Below are 12,467 nucleotides of genomic sequence, written 5' to 3' on the forward strand. Positions count from 1 at the left end.
TGAGCTCTTCCGGTTACATCACCGATATAAGGAGTGATGCAACCTGGAACTTGGTGGTTTGCTTTGGCATGGTCACGCTGATGATGCAAAATTATAAACCACAGTTAAAATTTCAAAAACAAAATATTGAACCCCCTCCCTTAAACAGAATGTTTTTCTTTTTTTGCTAAGAGATGCCAAAGGAGCCATGGAGAATAGAGGCTAAAGCCCTTACAACCTATATATCCCCCACAGTCTTTCTGGCTGGGCCCTGGACTGCTCCAGCTGGAATTAAAGAAGGAAAATGTCAGGTAAGACCAAATTGGGTGTACAAAAGCTGTATCCCTCAGATGGTAGATAAAGCTGCTTCTACTACTTTTCTGCCAAAAGGCAGAATCCCCAGGTCCTTAAAGAGCTTCTTCACATCATCTTCAAACATCCACAGAAAGGCAGCTTAGTTAACTGAAACTTGGACGTTGAGTCTGCCAACCACTGACAAATCCAAAGCCATCAAGAAGCTACTAAGACTGATGTCACTGAGTGCAAACAGATATGTAGGTCAGAGAAGGCATCTACCAAAAAGGCTACCCCTGACTCCAGATGAGTGACCTCTAGCCAAAGTCACCAACTGATGTGACCAACGCAAAAGCATTCTGACTTCATAACCACCACAAATTGCTGTCTGAACCCCTAGGGCAGAGGCTCTAAAGACGTGCTTCATAAGGAATTCCACTTTTCAACTAAGCAAGTTCTTTGGGGTGGAACCTCCCTTTACAGGGATCATTGTCTTTTTGTGACTGCAGCTACCAGAACATCCACTTCCGTGACATGATATGTGGTGAAGGTCACACTCAGAGAGGGGATATAGCCTGCCCATCAACCTAGTGCTGTGGAAGAGCAGGTCTGGCAGCTCCCACTCTGGCAAAACTATCTGGGAGAGCACCTACTGCAGAGGACATGTCTTCAAGGAATACCTCAGACTTTTCCAAGATAAGATCACCTTCTGGTGGAGGCAGAGAAATGTGACAAGTTCCAGGTTACACCACTCTTTATACTGCTGATGTCACCGGAAGAGTTCAGCTTCTGTGTTTGCATCTGCCAGCAGGGAAATGCAACCCACTTGTCTGGGCTGATCGAGTGGGATGAAAAGTAATTTTCATTTGCTCCTCCTCCTCTTCTCCCCCCCCCCCCCCCACCAATCCCCAAAGCCCTCCCTCCCTGCCTTGTATATAGAGGCAATATGTGCAAAACATACACTTATTTTAAATTCAAGGTACTGAGAGTTTTCTAAATCCTTTAATTGGTGTCCTGGTTGGATCTGTTCTATTCCTCATTTTACATTTTTGCAACTTGTACATTAATTTCAAACTTCAGATATAGAAACACTGTTTATCTGAAGGTTCTGGGCTTTTCATGAGGTCTCCAAGGACCTTGAGGTCAGTACTGGTAAGGGTCCATATGAACCACAGAGGCACAATAATGGAAGTCAGTAGTCCACAGTTGGGAGAGAAATCATTCGGATGAATTCTTCGTATTTCACTAGATCATCAGCTCCCACATTGGCTTCTTTCAAAAGGTCATCCACTGAAAGAAAGCAATGAATTAACATAACTCTTCGACTTAACAAAGAAGCGTTATATCCATGAAAATAAGCCAATTAAAGATTTCAGACATGTCATTCCCCTATTACAAACTTTTATGGTGTGAGAAAATGTTTTACAAATTGTGCATGTGTTCAAGCATTCAACAAATTCTGTCCTGCCAAGCATTCCAAGAAGAGGTGTTTGGATAACAGCCTAAAAAGAGATAGGGGAGGGGGTTAACCATTTCTTCACTGAAAGTGTGGTGGGTACACTTTCCCAAGACAATAACACAATTCAGAGAAGCCAATGCTCGGTACAAAAGATCTTTAGCAGTGGAGGAGTGAGGGGTAAGAAGAGAGGATCCTTAGCTGTGGGGGGGGGGGGGGGGGGGAGTGAGGGGTAAAGTCTGAGGTAAACCCAGAGGATCCTTAGCTGTAGGGGGGGAGTGAGGGGTAAAGCCTGGGGTAAACACAGAGACTCCTTAATTGTAGGGGGAGGGTTAAAGCCTGGCATAAGAACAGAGGATCCTTAGCTGTAGGGGGAGTGAGGGGTAAACCAGACATGTCAAGTAACAGTATTAGGAGTGTGCTCCATGCATTTGCTGCCCTTCTCCAGCATCTCGCTCTCCCCCCCTCAAGCCAGGGTCCTTTAACTTTGCCCTCCACCCTGGCTGGCATTGGCAGCCACAGCACTGAAAAACAAGCTGCCTATGGGCGGTCCGCAGGGCCTTCCCTCTGCCGGTCCTGCCTTTTCTGATTTTACTTTGTTTCTGCAGATGGAGAAAAAGGAGGACACATTGATCCAGTCCGGGTTTTACTCCCATTGAAAGCAATGGAAGTAAAACCCAGACTGGCTCAATCTGTCCTCCTTTTTCTGGAGCCATATGGTAACCCTAAGAGAGAAGAAATATCAAGTGGAAAAAGAGCCCCTACCAAAAAAGATATGAGAAGACAGAGCAAAGCAGAAGCCAGAGACTGGGACCAACACGATTAGGAAAATAAAATACCAGACGACAAAGGTAGAAAAAGGAATTTTATTTTCTGTTTATTGATTAGAATATGTCAATTTTTGGAATACACAACTGCCAGAGCTGGATTTAGATATAGCTGGAGCCTCACAAGAGAAACCTCACTTAATAGCCTTCAGTCTCCAGTTTTAGGATGAACCACCCTCTGCCGATGAGTGTGAGAATGGTGGAGGAGTGAAGGGTAATACCTAGGATTAATATTTAATCACAAAATTACTGCCTGTCACTGAGCTGGGGCAGTTGTAACACTGAACAATTGTACAGTTTAAGCAGGGGTAGATGGGAAAAGGCCGGGGGTGGAGGTTGAGGGGTGGGAGTTAGAACACAGGAAAACTCTCTCAAGCTTGGCTCTTGCAATCTGAACATGCCACCCCCTACCCACCTCTGCTTCAAAGGGCTCCAAGGTTGTAAGCGCTTTTGCAACAATTTGAAAAATGTCATACTCCAAGTTTCAAATATTCTATCATAAAACTACTGATTAATGGCACTTCCCTGTCAGCAAGCTTGATCCGTGTGCTCCGAATGCACTTTGCATTGTGACATCTGTGATATCGGAAGGCCAGGGATTTAGAAAGAGCCTTTTGTTCAGAAAAAGAACCTGCAGCCCCGCTGGAGGGGCTCTCTTTAAAAGAATTGTTTTCTTCCCATTTGCTTTCATTCAAGCCCAGTCTTTTATAGTTTGAATCATAGGCAGCAGAATGGGGTAGGCCACTGGGCCAATAAGCCCACCAATATTTTGCCCAACACAGTCTGTTTGGCCCCTCGACAGCGTCCCTAGTTTGAATTTGTCTTCAGTCTGTGATATGGTAGAGTCTCACTTATCCAACACTCTGATTAGCCAACATACCTCGGTGACAGCACTGCAGTGTCATTGAGATGATGATTTTTTGTAAGGTGTTTTTAGTGTATTATTTTGTTTTAATTTGTAATGTTCTGTGATTTACATAATATATATGTATAATTATAATCCACCAAGGACTCTTGGATTATGCAGAATATAAGGTTTTTAATAAATAAAAGTGTGTGTGTTTCTCTCTCTTTCCCAGCATCATATTTAGTTAAAAGACAGCAGTGCTAGGTAAAATTATTGGGTACATCCCTCCCCCCCCCCAAAATATTCAGCCAGGATCAGCACCTAGCTGGTTACTTGCAGGAGAACCGGCTACCTGCCGCAATTCAGCGGCCACATACCACTGAATTTTCCCAGCTAGCAGATCAGTGGGGTACCGAGGGCGGGGCGGTGAGGGCGGTCCGCCCCAAGTGCATGCCGCTGGAGGGGTGCAGCAAGCAGCCATGTGGCTGTCGGCTACGCTGGTTTTCTGCTCCCTCTGCCCTGAAACAGGTTACTTCCTGTTCCGGGGCAGAGGGAGCAGGCAACCAGTGAAACTGACAGCCGTGTGGCTGCTCCCAGCAGGTAAGAATGCACCTTGGGGGGGGGGGGGGGGGGGTGATGCGCCCCGGGTGGCAGCCAACCAAGGATCGTCACTATAACAGGTTATCCCCCGATTTTTAAACTCAGACCGGATGCCAGTGCTGAATATTGGTTTGGACGGTTAAAGTCTGACCAGTCAAAGTTAAACCAGATATTCAATGCCGGTTACTACTACTACTACTACTTAACATTTCTAAAGCGCTGCTAGGGTTACGCAGCGCTGTACAATTTAACATAAAAGGACAGGCCCTGCTCAAAGAGCTTACAATCTAAAGGACAAGTGAGTAGACGATACGATGGCGGCAGTCAATTTGGGGCAGTCCGGATATCCTGAAGGTAAGAGTTAGATGCCAAAGGCAGCATTGAAGAGGTGGGCTTTAAGCAGAGACTTGAAGATGGGCAGGGAGGGGGCTTGACGTAGGGGCTCAGGAAGGTTGTTCCAGGCATAGGGTGAGGCGAGGAAGAATGGGTGGAGCCTGGAGTTGGCGGTGGTGGAGAAGGGTACTGAGAGGAGGGATTTATCCTGTGAACGGAGGTTTCGGGTGGGAACATAAGGGGAGATGAGGGTAGAGAGGTAGTGAGGGGCAGCAGATTGAGTACATTTGTAGGTAAGAAGGAGGAGCTTGAACTGAATGTGGTAACGGATTGGAAGCCAGTGAAGTGACCTGAGAAGAGGGGTGATATGAGTATATCAGTTCTGGCGGAATATAAGACGTGCAGCAGAGTTCTGAACAGATTGAAGGGGGGATAGATGGCTAAGTGGGAGTCCGGTGAGGAGTAAGTTGCAGTTGTCAAGTCGGGAGGTAATGAGAGCGTGGACGAGAGTTTGGGTGGTGTGTTCAGAGAGGAAAGGGCGAATTTTGCTGATGTTGAAGAGGAAGAAGCGACAGGTCTTGGCTATCTGCTGGATGAGTGCCGAGAAGGAGAGGGAGGAGTCGAAGATGACTCCGAGGTTGCGGGCAGATGAGACGGGGAGGATGAGGGTGTTATCCACTGAGATAGAAAGTGGAGGAAGAGGAGAAGTGGGTTTTGGTGGAAAGACGATGAGCTCAGTCTTGGACAGGTGGCGGTTGGACATCCATGTAGCAATGTCGGTTAAGCAGGCCGATACCTTTGCCTGGGTCTCCGTGGTGATGTCTGGTGTGGAGAGATACAGCTGGGTGTCGTACGCATAGAGATGATACTGGAAGCCATGAGATGAGATGAGGGAGCCCAGGGAAGAGGTGTAGATTGAGAAGAGAAGGGGTCCAAGGACAGGTCCCTGGGGAACACCAACAGATAGCGGGATGGGGGTGGAGGAGGATCCATGGGAGTGAAATCTGAAGGTGAGGTGGGAGAGATAGGAGGAGAATCAGGAGAGGACAGAGCCCTAGAACCCGAATGAGGACAGTGTGGCAAGGAGTAGATCATGATTGACAGTGTCAAAAGCGGCGGATAGATCGAGGAGGATGAGGATGGAGTAGTGGCCTCTGGATTTGGCAAGGAACAGGTCATTACAGACTTTAGAGAGTGCTGTTTCTGTCGAGTGTAGAGGGCGAAAACCGGATTGAAGTGGATCGAGGATGGCATGAAAGGAGAGAAAATCAAGGCAGCGGCTGTGAACGGCATGCTCAAGTATTTTGGAGAGGAAGGGTAGGAGGGAAATGGGGCGGTAGTTGGAGGGACAGGTAGGGTCAAGTGATGTTTTTTTGAGGAGAGGTGTGACTACGGCGTGCTTGAAGGTGTCAGGGACAGTTGCAGTGGAGAGAGAGAGGTTGAGGATATGACAGATGGAGGGGGTGACAGTATGAGAGATGGTGTTAAGTAAGTTGGTGGGGATGGGATCAGAGGAACAGGTGGTACTTTTCGAGCAGGAAAGAAGGCGAGCGGTTTCCTCCTCGGTGATGTCTGGAAAGGAGGAGAAAGAGGCCTGGGTTGGTTGGTCGAGGGTTGAAGGGTGAAAAGGAGGAGATGGTTTGGTAGTGAACTCAAGGTTGATCTTTTGCACCTTGTTGCGGAAGTAATCGGCCAGTGATTGAGGGAGAGGGAGGGGGGTAGGAGCGGAGGGCACTTTGAGGAGGGAGTTAAGGGTGGTGAAGAGACGACGGGGGTTGGAGCTGAGAGAATTGGTCAGTTGGGTGTAATAGTCCTGTTTGGCAAGGAATAGGGAGGAGTGGAGGGAGGATAGCATGAATTTGTAGTGAAGGAAGTCTGAATGGGTGCGAGATTTCCTCCAGAGGCGTTCGGCAGATCGGGTGCAGGAACGAAGGTAGCGGATGCAAGGGGTCAGCCAAGGCTGGGGATTAGTACGCTTTGTGGGACGGGAGGTGGATGGAGCGAGGGTGTCCAGAGCAGAGGAGAGAGTGGCATTGTATGCGGAGACAGCCTTGTCAACAGACTCGGAGGACAAGATGGAGGGGAGGAGATTGGAGATACAAGAGGATAAGGTGGGAGGGTCAATAGCCTGGAGATTCCTGGAGGTAGTGGTTAGAGTTGGATGGGGCTGAGGTGGGTTGTGAAGAAGTGTGAAGGTGATCAGGTGATGATTCGAGATAGGAAGAGCTGAAGTGTGGAAATTGGAGGGGGAGCCGGAGGAGGAGAGGACGAGGTCAAGACAGTGGCCGTCTCGGTGAGTCGAGGCAGTGGAGCATAGCTGGAGGTTGAAGGAGGATGTTAGAGTGAGGAACTGAGACGCGTGAGGTTACTGGAAACAACCAGGTATTGAATATTGACTCTCAGCACTGAGTGTGAGAGTTAACTGGTTTAACTCCCGCAGTCTGAAAATCGGCCTCATTAAGTTTTAAACTCCTTTTTTTTAACTGCTTCCTGTTTTGAAACATTCATTCAATTTACTTGTATTTTATCCCTCATCCAGTTTTTCAGTATTATCTTACTATGTTATCCAAGTCTGTCAATGAGGCTGTCTCTTCCTATAATACTATTCTCTCCTCTGCTCTGGATACTCTTACTCCTCTCATTCCCCGTTCTGTAAAACGTACCAAACCCCAACCTTGGCTGACTTCTAGAATCCGCTACCTACATCTCTGTGCCCGCTCTGCCGAACGCCTTTGGCTGAAATCCCGTGCCCATGCTGACTTCATACACTTCAGATTCTGACTGAGTTCTTTCATGATAAGTTTCACAAGATTAAACTTGAATTCTCAACCAGGTCACCTCCACCTCTCCTTCCCTTAGACCATTCTCTCAACCCTCCAACCCCTGCCTCCTTTTCTTCCTTTTCTGAAATCACTGAAGAGGTAACTACACATCTTCTTTCCTCCTCGAAACTAACTACCTGTTCCTCTGATCCCACCCATCTACTTAACACTATCTCTTCTACTGTCATCCCTTTTATCTGTCATATCCTCAATCTTTCACTTTCTACTGCAACTGTTCCTGATGCCTTCAAACATACCGTAGTCACACCACTCCTTAAAAAACCTTCATTGGACCCTACCTGTCCTTCCAACTATCGCTCCATCTCCCTCCTCCCTTTCCTATCCAAGATACTTGAACGTGCTGTTCACAGCCGTTGCCTTGATTTTCTTTCATCTCAAGCTATTCTTGATCCACTTCAATCTGGCTTTCGCCCCCTTCATTCAACTGAAACAACACTTGCTAAAGTCTCCAATGATCTGTTCCTAGCCAGATCCAAAGGTCTATTCTATCCTCATCCTTCTCAATCTATCTGCTGCTTTTGACACTATTGATCACAGCCTACTCCTTGATACGCTGTCCTCACTTGGATTTCAGGGCTCTGTTCTTTCCTGGTTTTCTTCTTATCTCTCCCAGCGTACCTTTAGTGTATACTCTAGTAGATCCTCCTCTACTTCTATCCCACTGTCAGTTGGTGTACCTCAGGGATCTGTCCTGGGACCTCTACTCTTCTCCATCTATACTTCTTCCCTTGGTACTCTGATCTCATCCCATGGTTTTCAGTATCATCTTTACGCTGATGACTCCCAGATCTACCTCTCCACACCAGAAATCTCAGCTGAAATCCAGGCCAAAGTATCAGCTTGCCTGTCTGACATTTCTGCCTGGATGTCTCAGCGCCATCTGAAACTAAACATGACCAAGACTGAGCTTCTCATTTTTCCCCCTAAACCAACCTCTCCTCCTCCCCCATTCTCTATTTCTGTGGATAACAGTCTCATCCTTCCTGTCTCATCAGCTCGTAACCTTGGGGTCATCTTCGACTCCTCCCTCTCCTTCTCTGCATATATTCAACAGACTGCTAAAACCTGTCGTTTCTTTCTCTATAATATCACCAAAATTTGCCCTTTCCTTTCTGAGCACACTACCAGAACCCTCATCCACGCTCTTATCACCTCTCGCTTAGACTATTGCAACTTGCTTCTCACAGGTCTCCCACTTAGCCATCTCTTTCCTCTTCAATCTGTTAAAAATTCTGCTGCATGACTAATATTCTGCCAGGGTTGTTATGCTCATATTAGCCCTCTCCTCAAGTCACTTCACTGGCTTCCTATCCGTTTCCGCATACAGTTCAAACTCCTCTTATTGACCTATAAGTGCATTCACTCTGCAGCTCCTCAGTACCTCTCCACTCTCATCTCTCCCTACATTCCTCCCCGGGAACTCCATTTCGGAAATCTTTGAAGACATTTCTCTTCAACAAGGCCTACAAAAATAATCCTTGATGAAACAAACTACTCCGTATACCACCCAAACGCTTTAAAACACCTCTAACACGACCTTACCTAATACCTTCTAACCAATTCCTCTTCTACCTCCAGCTCATTACCGACGGTATCTAAGATTATGTAATGACTATACCATATTAACACCCTGTAAGCCACATTGAGCCTGTAAAAAGGTGGGATAATGTGGGGTACAAATGCAATAAATAATAATAATAAATCTCTCTCATCTGCACCCTTCTCCTCCACTGCTAACTCCAGACTCCGTTCCTTTTATCTTGCTGCACCATATGCCTGGAATAGACTTCCTGAACCGGTACGTCAAGCTCCATCTCTGACCGTCTTCAAATCTAAGCTAAAAGCCCACCTTTTTGATGCAGCTTTTAACTCTTAACCCTTATTCACTTGTTCAGAACCCTTATTTTATCATCCTCACCTTAATATTCCCTTATCTCCTCAGTATGTCGATATCCAAGCTCCAGCCGCAGGACTCAGCACTTAGAGAATTACACCCACAAAGGGACACTCTGCCCAGCTCACCACCGCCGAAACGGGGGAGGGGAATTAACCCAGCTCATCCCCACACAAGTGGGGGAGGGGAATCCGTCCAGCTCATCCCCGCGGAGCGGGGGAGGGACACCACACCTGCCGATGCGGGGGGATCTGGCTTATCCTGCAACCGCGGGAGGAGCTGACTGACCCTAACACCGCCGAAGCGGGAGGGGGTACCAAGCTGCCCTACTGCCGCACGAAGCGGGAGGGAGCGCCGGCAGAATTTAAGTCTCAATCCAGCCCCGTAAAACGGAGGGGAGAGGAATGCAGCAGCTCACTGTAACACAAATTCGTCTCAACTCTTGAAGAATCCATTGAAAAACTTGAACACGAAGTCCTCCTGAACAGGAACTGAAGACTAAACTTGAACCTGAAATGCAACCAGAATATAAACAATACAGATATCTGGGAGGGGCTATGGATTGATCAGCTATGATTAATGGAAAGAAAATTATCAGGTATGATACATAATTTTACCTTCCATATCATCATGCTGATCAATCCATAGACTGGTGGGATGTACCGAAGCAGTACTCACCCAGGGCGGGACATTGAAATCCCTGACCGCAACACTGAAGCTCCAAACCGGGCCTCCGCCCGAGCAGCCACAGTCAAGCGGTAATGCCTGGAGAAGGTATGGGCCGATGCCCAAGTTGCCGCCTTGCAAATCTCTTCCAAGGAGACGGACCCGGCCTCTGCCATCGAGGCCGCCTGAGCTCTAGTGGAGTGAGCCTTCAGCTGGATAGGTGGCACCTTCCCCGCGGCCACATAAGCCGCTGCAATGGCTTCCTTGACCCATCTTGCCACTGTAGGCTTAGCAGCCTGCAGACCCTTACGAGGACCTGCAAACAGGACAAACAGATGATCCGACTTCCGGAAATCATTGGTCACTTCCAAGTATCTGATGATGACTCGTCTCACATCCAGATATTTGAGAGCAGAGTATTCCTCTGGGTAGTCCTCCCTACGAAAGGAAGGGAGACAGAGCTGCTGATTCACATGGAAGCGAGAAACAATCTTGGGCAGGAAGGAAGGCACTGTGCGAATAGACACTCCTGCCTCCGTGAACTGCAGAAAGGGCTCTCGACATGAGAGTGCCTGGAGCTCGGAAACTCTTCTGGCTGAAGTGATAGCCACCAAAAAGACTGCTTTCAACATCAGGTCTTTCAGAGATGCCCTTGACAAGGGTTCAAAAGGCGGCTTCTGCAAGGCTCTTAGCACCAGGTTGAGATTCCACGCAGGCACCACTGAGTGCAGAGGAGGGCGCAGGTGATTAACTCCCTTGAGAAAGCGCACCACATCTGGCTGCGAAGCCAGGGAAGCACCCTTCAGGCAGCCCCTGAAGCAAGCCAGAGCCGCTACCTGGACTTTAAGGGAACTGAGCGACAGGCCTTTCTCCAGACCTTCTTGCAGGAACGCCAACACTGAAGAAATTGGAGCAGTGAAGGGAGAAAGTGAGCCTGCTTCACACCACGCTGCAAAGGTACGCCAAACCCTGGCGTAAGCAGTAGAAGTAGAGCACTTCCTCGCTCTCAGCATAGTGGCGATGACCTTGTCTGAGAAGCCCTTCTTTCTCAGACGCTGCCGCTCAATAGCCAGGCCGTAAGACCAAAGGGGGAGGGATCCTCCATCACCACGGGACCCTGATGTAACAGGCCCTGCTCCACTGGCAGCGGCAGAGGATTGTCCACTGAGAGCCTGATCAAGTCCGCATACCAGGGACGTCTGGGCCAGTCCAGACCCACCAGGATTATCTGGCCCGGATGCTTTGCCACCCGGTCTAGCACCCTGCCCAACATGGGCCAGGGCGGGAACACATAGAGAAGCTCCTGTGTCGGCCACTGTTGGAGAAGAGCATCTACTCCCAGGGATCGAGGGTCCCGTCCTCTGCTGAAAAAGCGCGGCACTTGGCAATTGGCCGATGACGCCATCAGATCTAGGCTCGGCTGGCCCCAGCGCTTCGTGATGTCCAAGAACGCCTGAGCAGATAGCTGCCACTCTCCGGGATCCAAGGTATGGCGACTGAGAAAGTCCGCCTTGACATTCATGACTCCGGCAATGTGGGCCGCTGACAGCTGTTCCAGGTTCGCTTCCGCCCACTGGCATAGATTCATGGCCTCCTTGGCTAGAGGGGCGCTCTTGGTACCTCCCTGGCGGTTGACATAGGCCACAGCCGTGGCATTGTCCGACAGGACCCCGTACTGGCTTCAACGCCAGTACCAGGATGAACTCCAAAAGCGCCAACCGAATGGCTCTGAGTTCCAGGAGGTTGATAGACCACTTTGCCTCTGCAGGAGACCAGAGACCCTGCGCTGTCCTTCCCAAGCAGTGGGCTCCCCAGCCCGACAAAGAGGCATCCGTCGTGACGACAATCCACTCCGGGGTCACCAGAGGCATTCCTGCAGACAACTTGTCTGTCTGCAGCTACCAGCTCAGCGCCTTGCGCACTGCTGAGTCCAAGGGAAGGCGCACAGCATAATCCTCCGACATCGGAGTCCAGCGCTGCAGCAGAGAGTGTTGTAGTGGTCTCATATGAGCCCTGGCCCAGGGCACTACTTCCATCGTGGCCGTCATAGAGCCCAACAGCTGCACATAGTCCCAAGCCCGAAGAGGAGAGGCTACTAGGAACTGGTCCACCTGAGCCTGAAGTTTGACAATCCGATTGTCTGGCAGGAACACTCTGCCCACTTGGGTGTCGAATCGAACTCCCAGATACTCCAGGGACTGAGTCGGGCGCAGCTGGCTCTTCTCCCAGTTGATGATCCACCCCAGGGAGCTCAAAAGAGCAACCACCCGGTCCACAGCTTTGCCGCACTCTGCATAAGAGGGGGCTCGGATCAACCAGTCGTCCAGATAAGGATGGACTTGTACTCCTTCCTTTCGCAGGAAGGCCGCGATGACCACCATTACTTTGGAGAAGGTCCGCGGAGCAGTAGCCAACCCGAAAGGGAGGGCTCTGAACTGGAAGTGTCGGCCCAGGACTGCAAAACGCAGAAAGCGTTGATGAGGAGGCCAGATGGGAATATGCAGGTACGCTTCCTTGATGTCCAAGGAAGCCAAGAACTCCCCTGCCTTCACTGCCGCTATAACAGAGCGGAGAGTCTCCATGCGAAAGTGCCGCACTTTCAAGGCCCGATTGACCCCTTTGAGGTCGAGGATAGGCCGGACAGAACCTCCTTTCTTTGGTACCACAAAGTAAATGGAGTAACGTCCCTTGCCAATCTGATTTTCTGGCACCGGAACGACCGCACCCA

The 12,467-nt window shown here is 49.3% G+C and overlaps 1 protein-coding gene across 2 annotated transcripts in view; it reads right to left on the bottom strand.

Annotated features, from left to right (window-relative positions):
- Nucleotides 1-1,254: 1,254 nt before the first annotated feature.
- The window catches only part of CALML4 (calmodulin like 4), a 37,024-nt gene continuing 25,811 nt past the window's right edge, over nt 1,255-12,467 (bottom strand). Inside the window, exon 5 of one of the 2 annotated variants that reach the window (XM_030190467.1) lies at nt 1,255-1,563. In XM_030190467.1, coding sequence (XP_030046327.1) covers nt 1,466-1,563 — 98 coding nt within the window. In that variant the 3' untranslated portion in view covers nt 1,255-1,465. The remainder of the gene's footprint in view (nt 1,564-12,467) is intronic. The other variant, XM_030190468.1, reaches the window with a different exon arrangement.

Source organism: Microcaecilia unicolor, chromosome 1, assembly GCF_901765095.1.
Source record: "Microcaecilia unicolor chromosome 1, aMicUni1.1, whole genome shotgun sequence".
Classification (NCBI taxonomy): domain Eukaryota; kingdom Metazoa; phylum Chordata; class Amphibia; order Gymnophiona; family Siphonopidae; genus Microcaecilia; species Microcaecilia unicolor.